Source organism: Fulmarus glacialis, unplaced genomic scaffold (genome assembly GCF_000690835.1).
Source record: "Fulmarus glacialis isolate BGI_N327 unplaced genomic scaffold, ASM69083v1 scaffold3670, whole genome shotgun sequence".
NCBI classification, from domain to species: domain Eukaryota; kingdom Metazoa; phylum Chordata; class Aves; order Procellariiformes; family Procellariidae; genus Fulmarus; species Fulmarus glacialis.
The window spans coordinates 82,191-103,246 of NW_009188201.1; the positions used below are offsets into that span (position 1 = coordinate 82,191).

Genomic DNA, 21,056 nt, shown 5'->3' on the forward strand with positions numbered 1-21,056 from the left:
ACCAACGGTAATTCACTTCATGCAACACTTTGTCCTAAACTTGTATCACAAAAAGGAGGTGGCGAGGTACAGCTTTGCTGAGGGAGCACCTCTCTCTATGGTAACACTGCTAATGTGAATCGATGGCAAACACGGAATGTCACAGGTTTTGCAGGTGTCGTAAGTTTTAATTAAATGACAAAACCATGAGTCATTTTGAGGGGACTCTGAAACCTTCCATCAGAAGCTTTCTCACAGTGCAGTTAGTTTTCAGAAAAAAGTATTTTGCGTGCCAAGGTCCTGTTCAGGAAAGAATTTCATTTCATGTTGAATCAATCCCTGTTCATCCAAACAAGCTGGACTTTGGCAGGGCTCATTAAATGTTTGGCTAAACTGGGGTCAGTGGTTGATGTGTCTATTTTAACTAGCAAAGTAAAGTATTTCTTACCCATGCCATTTTGGAGGGTTTGGCAGAATATGGAGGGTTTAACTAAGAAAGACTAATAAGAAGCACTGTGTTGAGGCAGAAAAAACCCCTCTTTTCTATCAATTTGACTCCACACTAGTTCAAATTTAAAAAATCCCCAGCCTTTCACAACAAGTCTCTAACTATGAATGAATTTATTGCCTTGTCTTTGCATACCTACCTAGCTGACAAAAATGATGAAAAACAGCCATACCTAATGTGCTGTTTATGTTTCAGTCATTTGCCAACCTCTATGGAGTTCACCCTTTCTATATGTGTGTAGAAGCCGACTCCAATGCCCATGGTGTTCTCCTTCTGAACTCCAATGCACAAGGTAAAAAGATATATGAATTCTCTATATGGACTACATATAGAAAGATGGTAAATTAGTAAATATAAAAAACTGTTTTACTGATTGCTTTTTCAATGTGACAGAAATATGAGTGACTGTTCCGTAACTGAAGTTCCAGGAGTTACTATAAAGTTTTCAAAGGGATTTCATTAGAATGACTGTTTAACAAGGTAAGGTATTTTCAGTGAAAATATGTATTTCCTTTTTTTTTTTTAAATAAATGCACATAGAGGGAAAAGAGAAGGTGGAAGAAATTTCCTCTGGGATTGGCATAACTGAATCAAATCAATTTAGGTTAGTCCTATATTCTGTCTGTGAAGAACAGTTTTGTGCGTTGCCATGGTCACCTTACTGTATTAATCCAGTGGTATAATTTCGGAAAAGGGGAATCTTCACTCAGTCTATAAAATCAGTTTCCCCTGGCAGGCAATGACTTCCAATAAGAAGATTAAAATAGCATAGAGGAACCCTAAACACAAGCTTGTGGTTCCTTTTTATATAAATGAAACTGAGACAAATGGATCTGTGCAATCTACTCTGTGTGGGTTTCTGTGATTTATTGCTGCACAATGCCAATCTGAAAGTAGAGATTACAGAAACACTGGGCAACTGCTAGCCTCTGTATAGGTCCTGTTTGCTCAGCCGATCGTACCCACAAGGCATCGGGTAGTGACTTGAATGTGTAGCCACCTCTGTCTGGGGATACATTTATGCATGGAAGAGCCCAGTGCGCATGCATCTAGAATAGGATAGGATAAGATAGAATAGAATGGAATAGACTATTTCAGTTGGAAGGGACCTACAACGATCATCTAGTTCAACTGCCTGACCACTTCAGGGCTGACAAAAAGTTAAAGCATGTTATTAAGAGCATTGTCCAAATGCCTCTTAAACACTGACAGACTTGGGGCATCGACCACCTCTCTAGGAAGCCTGTTCCAGTGTTTGACCACCCTCTCAGTAAAAAAATGCTTCCTAATGTCCAGTCTGAACCTCCTCTGATGCAGCCTTGAACTATTCCCACGCATAGTGCAGAGTTTGTACTGAGAACCTGTTTTTTTCCTTTCAGATGTTTCTCTGAGTCCAAATCCATCCCTAACTTTCCGCACTATTGGGGGGATCCTTGACTTCTATGACTTTCTTGGACCAACTCCCGAAAATGTAATTCAGCAATACACAGAGGTTAGTAGAGAAGTGCAGATGGCACACGGGGCAGTACCTTGTAACGAACTCCCGTCAGTATCTGGTAGTATCAGCAGGTAGCGCAGCCAAAGCTTTGTCCGGATCTGTTCATACAAAGCCGCAGCTTCAGGTCCATGGGCAACCTGGTGTGTGCTCAAGCATCAGCGAACGGTCTGTCTGAGTGTAGCAGACTGGCTGGGCGTTCAATGCACATCTTCAGCCTTTCCTGCAGTGTTTCAGTAACGAAAGCAGGAGTGCATTAAAGGGATGCAATGATTAGAAAGAAATTTGTCCAAGCTTACTCTTCTCTGAGCCGTGATAGTTTTACAGTCTTCACTACATGACCATAAGTGTGTTTTGACACTGTGGATGGTGTAAACAAACTAGGCAGAACACAGATGAGAATGTTTGGGAACTTTACATCTGCTGGATGTTGAATGAACTTCAAAGGCTTCAAGCCTTTATTTGCCAGTGGAATTGCCTGTTGATTTTGGAGCCGTCAGCCTGTTTTTTACTAATGAAAATCCATGTAATTGCATTGGAGAGCATAGATGTGAAAAAAAACCATGTTTACTGCTGTCTCACAGAGCATAACTACTTGTTTTCCAGTTGCCCAGTGTTTTCCAAAGAACTGAGAGTACACATGCAAATAGCTGTTTTGGGAGTGTACATGCAATTCTTACCCAGTGAGGGCTGCCCAGAAAAAAGTAACAGGTAACATGTTCTTCCTGGTCACCAAATGCCAGGTGATGCATTAACTGGGCCCTTGCACAGAAAATTGCCACCTCAGAACCAAGCTTTGTATATAAAGAAACCAGTGCCAAGCCTAAAGAGTGTGGAGCAAAGCTGAGAAGGGGCAAGTCACTGTGAGAAGGGGGATTCATGTGTGCAGACCCTGAGGATTAAGCTGCAACCAGAGGTGCCGAGCAGCCTGCGGTAGGGCATCCCGGAGCCGGGCAGCTGGAGCTCGCAGTGAGATGGGCATGTGCTCTGCCTTCCCCTCCACCACCCCAAGGGGAGGGGGGCCTGAGCTTTGATTTTCAGCAAACGTTTTGTCTTTCCTGGCTTTTTAAAGCCTCCATATCCTATGCTTGCCTTCTTTTAAAGTGCCTGAAAATGGGAACGGGAATATTGTGGTTTGGACGGAAGGAAAAAGAGGATTTAGCCCAGAAGGAAAGTATTGCTGGGTTCTGTTTTGGTGATGGAAGGGAGAAACAGCCTTGCTCATGTTGCTGTTTGGGGAAGGCTGGAGCCTCCCCAGGGTGGTAGGCTCTGCTAGACCTTCCTTTTCCAAGCAGAGGTTCAGATGGTGCCTCCCAGAGAGGTGGGAGCATGCCAGTGCCCCTCCACGTCCCGGAGCGGGAGAGACTGCTCTGTGGCTCAGAGATTTCCAGCTCCCTCTGTACATCTCCCTCACCAGCCACTTCCATCCCCGGTGCCACAGACCAACCAGCAAACTGGGTTTTGAACTTACACGTTGGCAATCAAACAAAAAAAAAACCCAACCAAACCCAAACCAAAGAAAGAAAAAGTAAAGTGACTTTCCCCCTAGCCACAGCTTTGATCCCAATGATGAAAGCACCTATTTCAGGGGAGTCACTGCAGCAGCATGATGGAGATTACAGCCATCCCCGTTTCTTTTCAAAGTCTTTCGCTGGTGTTTGAAGGCAGCATTTCTGTGGCTTAGCAGGTGGCCAGCAGCTGAAAATAAAATGAGAGAGTTTTCACTCCCCAGCTGATGGGTACTGGCAGCTCACTTTCCACCCCTGCCTCTCTGGAAATGGAGCTGGAGCAAAGAAAACAAGGTAAAGGGGAGCCGGTGGGCGTCTCCTAACTAGACATGTCACATGCCAGGACAAAAAATCCCCTGTTCTGTATTCTTCGAGCTTGCGCTCAGCTCTCTAGGGAATCTTAAAGAATGCATGGTAGCAATTTCATAGTGAAATAATAATTTCTTCAGTAAACATCCTGAAATTCCCGGATCGCAAATGTTACAATTACCATATTATTAGTCCCTAGGGTAATGATTTGGCTTTTATGCACAAGATATGTGGGAAGGTGAAGGAGATAGAAAAGACTTTATTTTTCAATTGTATTTTCTGTCACACCGAGAGGACTTTCCTGCGCAGTCATTGTCACACCCCGGGGAAGGAGAGGGGGTGGAAAGGAGCAGTGTGACCGATGTCTGCAAGGCACCGCTTAGCAGCATCCCTCAGCTCTCTTGGCTGTTTGCATGGGTCTCCTCTGGGAAGTGGTGTTTTGGGAGCTCCCAGCTGCAGGGAACACTGGTGGGACCAGGCTGCCCTGCTGCAACGAGCTCCTTGGGGGAAGAGCACCCCCCTCCCAGCTGTGTAAGCATCTGCCCAAAATCACTGCATGGGGCTTTTTGCAGGGACCACCCATTGCATCCTCTTCAGGGTGGGCCCAGTGGTATGGCAGGGTGGCCAGGTGCCAGCCAGTGTATGGCTGTTCAGAGCAAGGCAGCTGTGTCCAGAGCAAAGTGCTCCAAACCTTTCTCAAACATTTTGTGCTGTTGCCACTTCAAAACCTGAGGAACCCCCCTGGCCCCCGCCGTGCTTGTTTCTGTGAAAGATTTAGGAGCTTAGCTTTTATGCAGCTCACTCCAAACCAGTGAGTAAGGAAAGCTTTGTAACGAAGCTCTATACTGGGACTCTGGAGTACATAAGCTTTCCCCATGCACCTCTCCAGGTTGCTGCCAGCACCCAGGGGTGGCCCACAGGCTCTTGCCCAGAGCCACTGCTGCGTGGCCAGCTGTGCCAAGACAGCCAGGCTGTGCCAAGAGGGGGGGCTCCCTGCATGGTGATCAGGGATGATTGCGGCTGCCCTGCCAGGGCCACCAGCCTCTCTGTGCATCCGCGGGGCAAGGACAGGTGGCAGCGAAAGCCGTGGTGGCCCCAGGTGCCAGCCTGGCCTAGGCTAATCTGCTTTAAATGGGCTCCAAGGGCGATGCAGGGAGTGGGAAAGGAGCAGAGGGCTGAGTGCCAGTGCCTCCGTCCCCCCTGCGGTGTCCTGCACAGAGCAGAGGTGGGCTGTAGGACGCATCCTGCCAGTGGCACCACAGGGCTGCAGCACTGATGGCAGCAATAGGGCATGTGCTGGGCATCGTGCAAGGGGAAGGAGAAATCTCCATCCCGATTCTTCTGCTCCCTCCTGTCCCTGAGCCCGGCCGCGAGGAGCACTGCTCCTGGCACATCAGAGACGGTCCTGCCACAGCTGTATATGTAATTGACAGTAATCACACTTTTCTCCTACTACAGAAGAGGTCCAGTGTGCGGAACAGTTACATAACACAAATCTCACTTTTTACGGCAAACACCTCGGTTTGCAGGAGGATGGGAAAAAGCAGTAACAAGCTAAAGAGCCTAGCTGAGGGTCTACAGCCAGACCTAATACCAGACCACCGTTGCCAAGTCCACTGGTGGCCTTTCAGGACAGAGTAACAATGCGTAACAGTAGCACATGAGCTCCATAACAAGACACTCGGGAAAGTTATAGTTCAACAAATGGACATTTAACAGCTGTTGGGTGGAGTGAAGGCCATGAATTTGTTATTTTATCACAAATTATCTGATGACAAGCTTTAAGAGAGCATACTGCATGTCTCCTAATTCTGTTTTGAGAGCAAATTGCTGGTTTACTTCCTCCTTACAGAACCGTAGGATAGTTCTGGGTGGAAGGGACCTCAGGAGGTCTCTAGTCCAGCCTCCTATTTGAGAGGTAACATGAAGAACCTGCTTGGACCTACAGTTTATCACAGATGATTCAGTGAGAGTCTCGCAGTTGAATTCATGGGTCCCCCAAGAAAGACTAAGCAGCTGATAAGTGTGTGTGCAGCAGAGAACAAGGTTTGAAGACCTTGGCATTGAAAGGCCTTAAAATTTTTAGACTCCTGAAGTTGTGAGCATCTTCTTAATGGTTCAGCGGTTGCAGGGCCTTTCTTCTTTCTCTCCTAAAACAAAATTCAGCTTCTGTGCATAGGCTTTGAGTGAAGGTTACCCCCTGCCTAACTAGGTGCCCACAGCACTCACCTGCCTACCTCAGCCATAGAGGATAAGCTGGATACAGATATCTGAGCCATAGGAGCACCTGTGTAATTTAGCCATTGTGTGATTATCCAAACACACTATTTCTGTGTCTAAATCCAGAGCATTACCCCGCTTGGATTTTTATAGTTTCCTCCTACAGCTCTTCCTTAAAGAAAGGAAGTTTAAGCAAATATCAAGCTTCAAGAGTCAATTTTATATGGCTAATTAGGGTGCAAGATTAGCAATCTATCTTCCATGTTGAGCCCCTGTACCTGCGCTACTGGAGATCTCAGCTCCTTTGTAAGCATGGGAAAGAGTATCTCTATGGCCTCTATGATGTATAGGGTATAACTCTTCAGCCGTCTCTCTCGCATCAAAGTCTTTGGTCATAGTGTTAATAGAATAGGATCCTGATTTACTATATAGCATTTATAGCTTTGTTGATATCCTTGATGCTCATAGTAATTTGTCCAATAACCCAACACAGGGAAAGTGAATACAAATCACCTGCTCCCTGGGCAACAGATTTTAGCTGTTAGATATACAAGTTTTCACTGAACTTTGTTCTTACTGCAAAACGCTTCCAGGGCACCTCCTAGATTCATCACCTCTCAGGTGCATCTGAAAAAAGTGAAAAAAAATTACATAATGCCAGGTTATGTAAACCTGGAAAAACTAACAGTGAATTTATTAAACAACACCAGGAGTTATTTAAGAACCAAGTACAGGAGGGATTGTGGAACAGAAAATAGGATCTATTTTTTTTTCTGTTTCTGCACTACCATATCTTCCCATTTGTTTTCTCAGTTTGGATACCCCATATGTTTGCTGTTTCTGCATTTCTCATGTTTTCCTCCCTCAGTTCCCCTGCCATACCTCATTTACCTTTTCTCATTCTATGGGAGTCAATTTTGCCAAGCAGGCTTTCTCTGCCTACTGCATTTTATGATCATTTGTATGCAGAATGCAATCTATATGAATTAACTAGATCCTAAATATATATCAAATCCAACATGAGTTTTCAGGTTTGCAAAATTACATCCCTGCCTCGGCTGATCCATCTGTGAGTAGGTACCATATGTCAGTTACTTTACCAGGAAGCTTCAGGGGGATCCATTAGAGAGAGTCCACAGCATAATTAGAAAAAAGAACATTTGTTTTCCCAGCTGCCCTGTTTTCATCCTTCCTTTTCAAATGTTCTGCTGCTTTCAATTAAGCTCACCATAGATGCGCCAGCCTGGTGAACCTGGGGAACTAATTGCTTTAAAACTTAATATCTTGCTTGCAAGGTGGATTTTCTTCAGTTGGTTCAGCTGTAATCCCAAACTCCTCAAGGGATGCTGTCACGAAATACTGCCTCGCCGTGGGGCAGCTCTGCATTCTGCAGGTGAAACAGCACCGGTCACGTAAGGGTGAGCAGCTGAACCCCAGCAAACCCCAGCACTGGGGACGTGCCCTTTGGGAAGGACCCTGGCCGGCACCCCGGTGGCCACAGCTCCACCTCCAGCCCCACTGGTGTCCACCTGGGTGCTCGGCCGGACACAGGGGCAGAACCAGATCCCCATTCAGCTCTTGAACCACGTTGTATAGGCGATTGTCTCTCTCCGTCCTCCCCAGCCAGCTGTGATGCAGGGTATCGCAGGACCTAGAGCAGGGCTGCCCAGCGGTTCCTGCTGCCTCTGCCCAGACTGGTCACCCCTGCAGCGGTTCCCGTTTCCCAGCCTGCTCGGGGAGAGGCAGCGGATGCCATGCAGACATCCTGCCAGGGCACTGGGCTCTGTGTTCAGCCTCAGGATTAATATTTATCATCTGGTTTTCCTTCTTCTTCTTGTCCAAGGGGAGAAGCCTGTGCACAAAACGTTTTAATTCATTAGGGAGTTCTTTTGTTTTGGTCTGTCTTTTTAACCTTGTTTGTAGAGGTCACTCTCTGTTTACAGTAGAGAAAGCAAGGGCAAAATGTACATCTGCTTTAGGAGCACAAAGTGGTGGGGTTCACAGAGCTCATCTTGCAGCCTTGGCTGGTCTAAAACAAGCTCTGCTGCCTCCTTAGATGAATTTATCCTTAATATGGCAAGTGCCATATTGTTGTGAGACAGAATCAGACTTCTTGCCCTGAGGCTTGCCGTGCTCTGCTGGACACCTCGGTGCCAGCTCACAGTGTCTAGGAGATCGTCCCAAGCCATCGTGCCCCATTCACCTCTCCTCGGGAAACCCCAGCAGAGCTTGAAAGATGGTCTGGGGGGATCAGGTGTGTCCACACAGGCTGGAAATAACCAATGACACATGTAACCAGACGAGACTGCACTGTGGTGGCAACGGTGTGTCTCTACCCACCAGCCTCCCCCTACATGGTAGGGGACCACCTTCGTCTGTCCTCCTGGCAAGGGCGCAGCGGCGTGCAGTGAAGGCAAAGTGCAGCTGCATCAGGAGCATGCTGCTGATAGCTGCTCTTGCTTCCTCCGAAGGGCTTAGCCTCCAGCTAAGTTGGAGGTGAATTAGGTGTGGAGGAGGGTGAAGACAATTAAGTCTGGTGGAATGGGACAAGTAGCAGGCGTATGGGGCAGCTGTGCTGCTCAGCCAGAGCATCCCTCCTGGAGGGACTCAAACCATTAACCTCACCAGTTGTTCTGGCCTCCTCCTGCTGTTTCTTAGGTGAGATATCAGCATCCCAACAAGTCAAAGCACACTGTAGACAAATTTGTAATAAGCGCTTAAAGTTCGCCAGTCTGTCCACAAGCCATTCTTGTTTGGAAGCAATTTATCCTGCGTGTTCCCGCAGCTCAGGTGCATTAAAACATCCTCTGCTTTTCCCCGCTTCTCTCCTGCATCTGTTTTTCTGTCTGGTGCAGTTTGCACATCCCACCAGCTCTAGCATCTGTGACGTATTTTAGAGCAATTTCAAGTTCAGCATTGCTTTCCCAGGTCAGACTCTTACTGGAGAAAATCCCATACAAAGACGTGCCTTTATGCGTTGTGATCTCTGGAGAGCTTAGCAATGCAATAGATACAGAGTGCCAGGAGTGCCTTGTTTTATTTAATTAAAGTAGATGTGGTTTACCTGCCAATATGCAAGTTTTGTTCTTTTTCACTTCTTAGTGTAATTCGCTAATTATGGAGATCCACAAGGGAATAAGGGAGGAACAGTTACTTAGCCAAAAGGAGTCAATAGCTGCAACTGATTAATAATTATGGATGCTTACTAGCTACTTGATTTTCATGTATTGCCTGCAAGGATGTTAGAAATACTGAACAAAGGTTGATTTCATGGGATCTAACTGTTTAAAACTAGAGTAAGGATTTCGGGAGATGTCCCCCAGAAAACACCAGTGTGTACTAATGAGACAATGCCAGATTTCAGCTTATTTCTAGAACAGACACATTATGGTTGCTTGCTGCTTGTCCCAGGTTGCCAGAGCAGCTCTCACTGGGGAAAGCAGAGCAGGATGCCTCGCTCCCCTGTGCTCTCAATCGAGTTTCCTCATGCAATTTACAGCTGGATTACGTGGAGCCGGTGGAAATCAAATATTTATAAAATCATATTTAACTCATTACCTTGTGTTTCAGTTGAGAATTTTGGGACCAAACAGTAACTCTGACCTTGAAGAGGTTTGTCAATGCCTGGCAACACAATGCTGTGGGCCAGCAATGAGAGCAGTCAGTCGTAAGTAACTGAATTTCATCAGGGTGGTGTGTAAACATAATTAAAACTTCAGAGAGCTCAAATAAACATCAGACTCTAGATGAGTTAGTTCAGCTGGATGCGGCAAGAGAAATTAGCAAAGCTGACGTTGCTGTGTAGCGTCAGAAATTTGCCTGCTGTTGACCAAAGGGTTTGTGGTCTTGGCCAGGTTCGGGCGGTGCGAGGCTCCATGCTGGGTTTCCGCCAGCATGCGCCGCGTAAGTGAAGGCATGTGCTACCGTGTGGAGTGAGACCCTCATTTAACGTTAGCCTGGGTTTTATACATTGTGTCTTCCACTGGGGTGTTCTTAGAAGTGATGCTCAGTGTGGGTGTCACTCAAAGCCTCTGCTAAGGACAAGGGTCCACCAGGAGAAGTGCTTTTTTGAAGCCAAGCATACTGTACATTGAGCCGTTCTGAGAAAGGAAAGGGCATTTCATGGGTGTGTGATACCTGTGCCCCGATCTTCATGGCTTAAATGAGCTGGGAGCCTCTCCTGGTGTTTCAGAATAACTTCTCTTCATCCCACCCTTTGCATTTCTGTATTCCTCATTCCCGCTGTAGGCCATTGGACGCCCACACATGCCTGCCTACTGGTCTCTGGGATTTCATCTCTCCCGATGGGGTTATGGCAGCGTTGATGTTTTAAAGAAAACTGTCGATCGCATGCGCTACTATGATATCCCATATGTAAGTATGAATTTTTCACTGTGTATGCTAATTTTACAATCCAAAGTGAGATGAATAGAATTATAATAGAGGATTATCCTACAAAGAGAATTGTAGAATAAAAGGATGTTCATAATTTTATGTAGTGGTTTTGTATGTAATGTCTTTATAATGTTAAAAGAACATTTAAAGCAGGCTTTGAACATGAGGTTTAAGTGCTGCTGTTGGCTGCATAGCAGGCGATTCTGGTGTGGATTTACTGTTACGCAGTATAAGGTGCATTTTAAAATTAAATTACGGTACTTCTGATGCATATCACTGCCAAACAGTTGCTAAACTAGGACTTCTATATTTCCACTTTGTCCATTGCTACCACGTAAGTTTATAGGAGCCGAATCTGGCCTGACAATTATTTACAATTATTATAGCTGATCTGTTAGGTTTCATTTCATACTTTAGTTACCTTTTAGAATTGCAGTTGCATACATTCTGATTTTCTGTATCAAATACTTCAATCACAGAATCATAGAATAGTTTGGGTTGGAAGGGACCTTTAAAGGTCATCTAGTCCAATCCACCTGCAACAAGCAGGGACATCTTCAACTAGATCAGGTTGCTCAGAGCCCTGTCCAACCTGACCTTGAATGTTTCCAGGGATGGGGCATCTACCACCTCTCTGGGCAACCTGTTCCAGTGTTTCACCACCCTTGTCGTAAAAAATTTCTTCCTTATATCTAGTCTGAATCTACCCTCTTTTACTTTAAAACCATTACCCCTTGTCCTGTCGCAACAGGCCCTGCTAAAAAGTCTGTCCCCATCTTTCTTATAAGCCCCCTTGAAGTACTGAAAGGCTGCAATAAGGTCTCCCTGAAGCCTTCTCTTTTCCAGGCTGAATAACCCCAACTCTCTCAGCCTTTCTTCATAGGAGAGGTGTTCCCTCCCTCTGATCATTTTTGTGGCCCTCCTCTGGACCTGCTCCAACAGGTCCATGTCTTTCCTGTGCTGAGGGCTCCAGAGCTGGATGAAGTACTCATGTAATGTTTACTTTAAAAATGTTTAGGATGTCCAACATCTTGATATCGACTACATGGAACGTCGCCTGGACTTTACCTATGATAAAGTGAATTTTGCAGGTCTGCCAGACTACCTCCAACAGCTGAAGAAGGAAGGAATGCACAATGTCGTGATTCTGGTAAATTAATGCTGTTGCTAATTATTTCTCCATTTATAAGAACTATTTGCAGCATAGTGTTCATAGCAGTATGTAGGTGCTAACACATGCATGCTATTGTAGCAGATTTTCCATTTTTGTCATTTGTTGAGAAGAGCTGAAGAACAATTTCTCACAGATTTCATATTTAAATGTGTTGCATTTATCAGATATCTATGTACCAGCATCATCTCTATACCATAACATTAATTCTCTTTCACTTTTTCCCACTCGGTTATGAGAAATTTTGCCTCTGTTCAGGGCTGAGTTGAGATAGATTGCTGTCACACAATTCTTTTCCTGAAAAAAACAGACGAGTTTAATATGCACACAAAAATAGCTGAATAGTGGAAAAAATCTATTCGTAATCACTCTGGAAAACTAGTAACTACAATTCATTGCTTTATATTTACTTTTTATCTAAATTAATGTAAGACACATTTCTTTGCATGAAAATTTGTGGGAAATGTATGTTGAACCTGTAACCAAAATTGACATATGACCAAATGAATTAACTTGGGCAGAAGTGAAAATTGAAGTTTTCCATCTTCCCCCGTCAATTTTTCCACGAAAGTTTGCTGTTTCTCTCCAGCAAGTCCCCATACATGTCCTTGTGCCAAAATTACTTTTTGTCACAATAGCTAAGTGAGTGCCAATGGTGGCAAGGAAATTGGAGACCAATTAAATTGAAATTTAAATAAAAAATTAAATAAATTAAGACATTAATGAAAAGTCCTTGGTAGATGCATAAGACCTTGCTCTCCAGGGCCCCCCAGCAGCGCAGTGCTAGGAGGGCTGCGCTCCCCAGCGCAGGCTGGGGCAGTCGCCCCGCCTGGAAAGGATCGGGGTGGGAAGGCTCAGGAGTGCCAAGACCTGGAGCAGCGCACGCAGGGTGCGAAGCATCGCTGCAGAGAAGAGAGGCGTAATTTGTTCTCCATAACCACTAGGGAGAGGATAAGAAGAAAAGTGCTTTAAATTGCAACAGAAAAGATTTAAGGTAGACATTAGGATAAACCTGCCTGCCCACAAGGCAAGGCAAGCAGGGAGCTGGCTGCCCAGGGCCAGGGGTCCCTCCCAAGCGGGTGTTGCGAACAGGTCCGACAGATCCATCAGGCACGGCTCAGGCTGAGCTGAACCACAGGGGAAGGAGGAGGAGACAGTCCCACAGAGTCCCTCTCAGGGCTTTTTGCTGTAATTGCAGTCTTCTATTTTCCAGCCTAAATGGTCAGCTTACACCTTTCATTTGGCTACTATTCTTATTTACCTCAAACTGCCAGTCTCCCGTCCTTCTACTTTCTTTCTTGATATACTTATTCGAACAAGCATATTCTCCCTCAGCCTTTTTTGCTAGGCTAAACAAATGGAAGTATTTTATACTCTTTTTATTGCATGAGGCCTTCAGATGTCATTGTAGTAGTTCTCTCCTATATGTGCCCCAGTTTGAATGCATTTGCCTGTGTAGCAGATAACTGGAATTCACAGCACTCCAGATGATGCCCTCACAGTGTTTGGAGAATGGCAGAAATATTTCCTTCTTTCTGCTAAAAATTGTCTCATATGACAAAGCCCTGCATCACATTTACCTACATTTTACATATATATATACACGCTTGTAAGGAGACCAGTTAATCCAGCTGAATCGTAATGGACAGGCCACTAATGTTTGGGCCCTAACTTGATCCAGTCCTTTTAAAACAAGGGCCACGTTGCTCATCTTGTCATGGGGATCCTGTCAAAGGCTTGTGGGAAGAAAGACTGAATAGCAGAGTCCTAAATTGTGGGACAGTTCCTCTTTCACTTGTGGTGGTGTATCAGATGTTTACTGGAGTCAAGATAACCGAGACCTACTGCAATTTCCTCATCTAAAAATCACATTATCTTGTCAAATAGATAGATTAAGTCAGAAGTGCCTGCCTGTCCTTATTTTTTCCTCCACAATTTGTTGTAAAGTTTAGCATATGACTGAGGATGGACTAGTCAGCACCACAGATACCCATATCAGTATTTTCTTTTTAAAATCCAGTTATGAGCTTTGCTGTTCTTCAGTCTGCTGGGGTTTTTTTGGTAGTTTTGTTAAAAATACCTGCTCTGTAATTATTATTGGCTTAATCTTCACTTTGTTGTACTATAACTGCATTTGTTGCTAGGAATCTCAAACAAAACCATACAGAACAAGTGATCAATTACATATTGATAATGGAAATAGCAGCCTATATAGTGAGCGCTGTTTGCCAGCAATTTGTCCTCAAAGATACATTCCCATGAAGGTCCTAGTTCTTCTGCAGCTGTAAATCATGAGAAGCTCCAGGGTGCAGCAGTGAAAATAGTTTCCATCAGTGGAGGTCCAAGGCACAGAGTTTAAACAGTAACAGATTACTAAGTCACTCTGATGGAGAGCAACTTCAAGACAAAAATAGTCCAAAATTATCTGGATACATCATTGTAAATAACTAACCAGGTGGTAGATGAACATGTGCTGTCAGGACTGAGCGCTCTTTCCAACTATTAGGCAGTTTAGGCTCCCTGTATCCTGCTCTACACTGCTCTATACTGCTCTAAAAATTATCTAATCTTTTAGAGCTGTAACATTAAATGCCACCTGCCTATATATAGGTTTATCCCAAAAACGTTTGCAAGACATGAATGTATCAGCAAAATACCATGAGTTTGGGGTAGCTCTTCCCGTGAACACTCTTGTCCTTCAATAAATACATAGTAGTCACCTCTTTTTCATCAAAGTTAGGATGCCTCCAGTTTTTTGCACTTGCTGCTGGGTAAGAAGCTACAGACAAGCAGTCACGGTTTAGTGGGTGAGCTACGTTATCTTCTTACTTGTGAGTTTAACTTCAAGAACATTTTTAAAGCCCTTTCAGTTTCTCAGATGGCACATGCTAGAGCAGTGCAAGGAGCTGTTGCTATATAAATCTAAATTCAGCTGTTAGGCAGATGCAAGGAATGTAACAAAAAATCTTAATTCATGTAATGAGCTAATGGGAATCCAGATAGGAAGCCCTTCTTTCCTCCTTCCACTAACCTGTAACTAAGGACTATCTTCTGCTCTGTTTCTTTAGACAAGCTTTAGACAAAAGCTGACCCAGTTTGTCCTTCATTTTTTAAAAGCTAATGGGAAGTATAGGTTGCACTGGCAGTGAAGTTTTCTATTTTCACTTTATTACAGTTGCTGATATTTCTGTCAAACTGACTGTTAGCATTCTTTAATGATATAAAGCATTCCCATAAGTTGAGTCAGGAGCTGGGACAGTATGAAGGGTTTCATTCCCAAGTGACAGCAAAGCCATGCTAACTGCAATCAAGGCAAGTGTATCATAGAATCATAGAATCATTAAGGTTGGAAAAGCCCTCTAAGATCATCGAGTCCAACCGTCACCCCAACACCACCATGCCCACTAAACGATGTCCCTAAGCGTCTCATCTACACGTCTTTTAAATCCCTCCAGGGATGGTGACTCCACCACTCCCCTGGGCAGCCTGTTCCACGGCCTGACCACTCTTTCAGCAAAGAAGTTTTTCCTAGTGTCCAATCTAAACCTCCCTTGGCGCAACTTGAGGCCATTTCCTCTCGTCCTATCACTAGTTACTTGGCAGAAGAGACCAACCCCCACCTCGCTACAACCTCCTTCCAGGTAGTTGTAGAGCTCGATAAGGTCTCCCCTGAGCCTCCTCTTCTCCAGGTTAAACAGCCCCAGTTCCCTCAGCCGCTCCTCAGAAGACTTGTTCTCCAGACCCTTCACCAGCTTCATTGCCCTTCTCTGGACACTCTCCAGCACCTCAATGTCCTTCTTGTGGTGAGGGGCCCAAAACTGAACACAGTATTTGAGGTGGTGTAATCCAGTTTGATACCAAAAGAACAATTTTCTGTTTAGATTCCCTTTGGGTAGTGACAGTAATGAGTGAGTTGCCCAAGTGTAGATTGTTGCCTCCCTCATGATGATTTCAGGGAATGGGCTCTGATTGCAGTCACTTAGGGCCGTGTAAAACCTCTAGCAAATGGTTTTGGGGGAGGTGGGTTCAGTCTTCCTCATCTCAGACCACTATGGTCACAAGCAAAGTGCAGATCCTGACAGCCAGCAGTATTAACACTGGTAACCTGCCTGCGGACGGCACCCTGAACTCGGTTGTGCCATCACCGCTGGGGTGGCTGGTGCCTCACCATCAGGCGGTCCAGTCCCCATGCTTGCATCCAATACTGAGAGCCCTCCGTGCCTATGGGCACCTTGATAGTAGCATGGCTCCATTACCAGAGTCTCTAAATGCAGCCCTTCAGCACTTCTCTCTCCTGATCTCTTTCAGAGGCCACCTCCATTTAAGGGAAATTTTGTCTAAGAGTGTCAGTACTTGGTCATCATTACTGTGCTGTATAATATGTATGCTTCAACTGAGTCAGAACAAATATATTCTTTAGAAATAAAAAAACAAGTTCTAAAAGTAACAATGACTACAATGTAAAATGATATTATTACTGAAGAGGGGCTTTAATGAAAGACCTCGTATACCTTCCATTAAATCACACTATAAATAGAAACAGCTAGGAATGACATGAGTGACAAATTACAGTGACAAATAAAAGTCAATAGCGACATGCTTATGATTCAAAATTACACTTGATAGCTTTAATATTTTGAAGTCCAGCTCTATGAGCTATAGAGGCTAAAATTTCCAGAGATGAGTTTTTATGGATGTGCGTCAAAATCTATGTTTGGGGCCATAGGTGGAAGTGCGTTGGTCTGGATAAGTGCTGGGTGCCCCCAAGTCTCAGGGCAGTCAGCTGGATTTAAGGATCGTCAGCACCTCCTCTCCAAGAGCTGCTAAAAAGATGAGTTAGGGAAGATTTAACAGACATGATAAACATGAACTTCCTCCCCCACAAACAACCTGTGAATGCAGGGTTTTGTTCTCTTTAGGACGATACTAAACCTGCATAATATATTAGATTTATGCACTGGAATAACCTTTCAGCTGAAGGAAACCAGAAGTTTGGATTAGGAGTAGCTAATTAAGCTGACTTCTTCCAGTCTTCAAGTCCCTTGAGAGACATCTTTTCCACAATTATAAGATAATTATTGCAGATGGACAGTCTTCTCTTTTCCAAAGGTGAACTATTAATCAAGTTAAAAATGTAATGGACACTTACACTCTATATGGAGGTGACGCTGGAGCTAGATAGTTAAAGTCGAACAGAATTTTGCACTTAAGGTAGGGATTTAGCAGGGGCTTTTTTTCTCAGGCATGGAAGAATATACTTTCCTCACCAGGGCTATAGCTATCAGAGGGCTTACAGTAAGTAAATCAGGCAACTAATTTAGGTATTAAAATGAGCTTTAAAACATGCCTTTAAAGAAATTTACCATTTGGGATCAGATAGTTTTTGTTCTTAGGAAGTTTATTAGTTAGACTTCTATCACATTTTAATTGAAGTTCACTTAAATTATTGCACAAGCTATAAGTGAATGGAAGAATTGTTGCAGTGGTGTTTTTCTCCATTGTGTTTCATAACTGAAAGATTTTGCCTTAAGCAGAACCTGAGGGAATAACATTTTCTAAGAGAAAAATAAAGAATTCCCTTCTTATAAAATGGCTGCAATCTTCCTCTCTTCTAAATAACACAAAGCAGATAGCTGCTCCCAATTAGGGACATATTGCAAAGCGCACTTATCTCCTTTTAGTCCCAGTTGACTGCTGAGCAGAGTTGAATAGTACCTCTTCGCTCACTGGCATCTCAAAGTATTCCTAACTTTATTATTCACTGGCATGGTGGGCCACCATCTTCCCCAGGAGCAGATCAGGCTCACTTTCAATGAGCTTGGTGGCTACTGATGGCCGTCCTGAGGCAGAGAAGCTGGTGGTGTCAATGCCACTGGCAGCAATGGGAGGTGGTGACCACCCCAAGCAGTGAAAGGGGCAGCAAGAACGAACTATGGGGTGTAAAGTGCTGTGGTCTTCATGCCTGGGGAGCACAGAGACATATGGCCCTGCAGGCATGGATGAGTTGGGTTACTCTGCATCAGACTGGCATGAAACACCCTTGTCTGACATTGGATCTGAAGGGAGGATTAACAAGGTCCTTTTGAGATTGGATGTGTCCCAACTTCAAGCCCCTTGAGAAGTTTTAGTTATTCCAGCATTGACCTGCTGATGCTAAGGCAGCTGGAATGAGGATTGCCTTGGAGGAAACCCAGAGGTATCCAAGTGTGGGAATGCCCAGCGTGGCACCCTGCTCTGCCAAGCAGAGACCTCAGCAGCGGGGAAAGTAAAATCTAGTGCCTCTCTAAAATAATTTGAACATAGAATGTCTCATAAAAAAATAAACTCGAGGGTATTTAATAATTTCACATCACTTTTGCCTTGTATAAGAAATACTCACGACATATCTTTAATGACTTTTCCTAAATGATTATGTGCTCTCAACTCTTATTAAATTTTAATGCTGTTTTCTTCCAATATTATTGCAATCTGCATTAAGAACATCATCCAAATTTTTCTAAAATATACAAATAGAAAAGTAATTGTTACCTTTGGGATTTTGATAATGGAAGTGTAATCACTGTTTTCAGGACTCTTTCATAACTAAGGATGAAGAACCGGGCACTTACAGGCCTTATGATCTCGGAGAGGAAATGGGAGTCTGGGTGAACAACTCAGATGGTGTAACTCCTGCTGTTGGAAAGGTTGGTTTATTAAATTCTCTCATGCATTTGGTCTAATGCTGCTTCAAAGTGACAAAGCAGCTGTGTAACAAAAATGAGAAGATAACCAGGCGTTATACCTGTGAACTTTAGGCCTGGCCCCCCCGAGACTTGGTGTTTCCTGACTACACCATCCCCAGGACAGTTGAGTGGTGGACCCAGATGTGTCTGGAGTTTAAGGATGTCCTTGATTACGATGGGATCTGGATTGTATGTCTCATTACATTTTCCCTCCCTTGTTTTAAAAAAAGAAAATGAGGCTTTTGACGTGTGTCTTACTCTTTTTATTAAAGGATATGAATGAACGGTCTAATTTCTTAAGAGGCCAGTATCCTGGATGTGCTGTTAATGATATCAATAACCCTCCATACGTCCCTAGTAAGTAAAGTTTCCTTGACAATCTGTTTTATTTAATCCTGGATAGGCTATTTCTTAGAAAAAAATTCCATCCTCTCATTTTCCATCTTTCCCTGCCTGTTCTGTGCATTCAGTTACATATTTGTTCAAGACTCCATTGGCTCAGCTTTGGTGGAGTATCAAACATAAGCCACTTTCCTCTGTCATTGGGGCTGCCTTGTAACAGGACTAGAAAAATGGCCTTCCCTGCCATTCTCTGAGCAACTGATCTACATCAGAAAAAGGGCAAGATATCTATATACTGTAACTCGGCTACAGATTTATGGAAGGAGTAACCCTTCTGCCTTATCATCGTCACTGCTAGTCCCAGGGATGGGCAGTCTCTGCCTTTTCCACAAACCATGACAAGGAAGATGACATCTCCCTGATGCCTTAATTCAATATCTTTTCTTTCTCTTAGGAAAGAAATTTTCATTGCCTTACTAGAAATGGGCTAAAAATAAGTTTAAAAATGCCCAAGCCTATGGGAGACTGATAGGAATGGGAACACCTCTTCCAGTAGCCGAGCTAATGATATGCTCATTCTTCCCCAGGAAGCCATGAGTACTTACAATTAGTGCCAGTGGTCCTGGCAATTAATCCAGCCAACATTTCCCCAGGAAAGCCCGGCTGCCTCAGCAATGCTAATATGCAGCAGGAAGTTGATACATAAATGAGTTATGGACAGTGAAGTATTGGAAATGTCCCCTTTTTCCCTTCAGGCTGTTGTACTGTCATGTGAATTCTTAATTTTATTTATTAAATCTCATTTTTTTTCACTCTGAATACCAAAGAAACATAAACATATAAAATTTTCTTAAAAGATTATAAATTATTGAAATCAGAAGCAGAGTTTTTAATTATGATTTTGGTGTTTGCTCTCTTTGCGGGGAAACCGCTGATTGTCACTGTTGTATACTGGCCCTGTGGGTCTTGTCATTGACCAAAGCCCAGGAACTGACGAGACATTTCCACATTTGCCTTAAGTTACCTCCATTTCTGTCAGCATTCAGAGCTGCAAAAAAAGGTGTGAGACTTTGGGGAAGATGGCCAAAACAGCAGAGCTCCCTTTATCCTCACAAATAAGGGACTGAGGAATGGACCCATAAAGAGGCTTCTGAGCCATGAATCTGAGCTTTGCAACAACTAGCATTGAAGTCTGAGCCGTTATAGAGGAGTCAGAGACCTAGGTATTTACATGACATGTAAGGACAACGAGGGATGCTGAAGACAGGTGTGTTTTGACCCCAGTTTCTCTCTCTGACTTGCTCCTTCTCGTGCACATGTGCACCTACTTCTACGTGCGACTTACAGTGTTGGTCTTCCTCCTGCAGACAGGAGCCTAAGGCATTTTTTCCAAGATGTAGGAGATCTGTTTTCAACCAGTGTTTAAGGGCTTTCTTTTATGTTCCATTTTATGCCAACACTGTGCATGCCCTTGGCTGTCTAAGCCCTTGACTGGTATAGGTGTGAGGTGGGACCCAAGCTGCTTAGTCCAACAAGACATTAGGACCTTCCTGGGGTTGGCAGTGTTTTGGGGGCTCACTGTTGTCTTAGATGACTGAATCTGTGCAAGTCCCAGTCTCGGTACCTCAGGCTTTTTGTCAGTGTAGCCTTCAGCCTCCTGATCTAAATTATAATCACGATTACATGTAACTGTGGTTTGAACTTCTAAAAACAGATGTCCTTCAGATCAATTTTCTATAAAACACTTTATACTGAAGATTAATATGCAATTGTAAAATAATCAGTATTACTGAGGCAGAATAAAAAATACTCAGAATAAGAATGAAGCATGAAAATATGATTCTTGTGGCAGCATCTTCTTTCATATCCCACCTTAATTTTATGGGGCTGATAATTAAGTGCCATTGGGACATTAAGTGTGACTTTCCCCAGAACCTTAGTGTCTTCTTCAAAGCCGTATCCGTCAAAGTTACTTGGAAATTGCCTATAAATTAAGTTATTTCTGATGCAGATCAGCCACACTGGAGTCTTTGCGTCTAAAGATCCAAGCACAAGGATTCCAGCTGTGGTGGCACAGCAGAGCAAAGAGGCTAATGGGGTTTCAGGTACAGAGAAATGCACTTTGTAGTAATGAACTGCAAACACACAGTAAAGCGCGATTAGGCAGTAAGATTGCTTGCTCACGGAGAAATATTTACAATAGTGTGTCCACTTAATTAAGCATGCAAAAGAAGAATATTTAAGAATCTACCTTCTTTCTTTTTTTGAGAGGATTTTATAACATTTTCAACTCCATCTCTAAAAACAAATACACTGTATATACCAAACATCTGACCTGCCCAATTTCTGCTCAACTTCACATGGCATTTTCATGGAAGTTACCTGCAGAGGATGAGAATCGCATTTT

The 21,056-nt window shown here is 43.9% G+C and overlaps 1 protein-coding gene across 1 annotated transcript in view; it reads left to right on the plus strand.

The window, feature by feature from the left end:
- Positions 1-21,056, plus strand: part of LOC104076702 (putative maltase-glucoamylase-like protein FLJ16351) — a gene marked incomplete at its 3' end in the record, with an annotated part of 57,914 nt that overhangs the window by 15,342 nt on the left and 21,516 nt on the right. Inside the window, exons 6-12 of the mRNA XM_009577653.1 lie at positions 654-779; positions 1,867-1,979; positions 10,268-10,393; positions 11,433-11,564; positions 18,155-18,268; positions 18,380-18,496; positions 18,580-18,664. Coding sequence (XP_009575948.1) covers positions 654-779; positions 1,867-1,979; positions 10,268-10,393; positions 11,433-11,564; positions 18,155-18,268; positions 18,380-18,496; positions 18,580-18,664 — 813 coding nt within the window. The remainder of the gene's footprint in view (positions 1-653; positions 780-1,866; positions 1,980-10,267; positions 10,394-11,432; positions 11,565-18,154; positions 18,269-18,379; positions 18,497-18,579; positions 18,665-21,056) is intronic.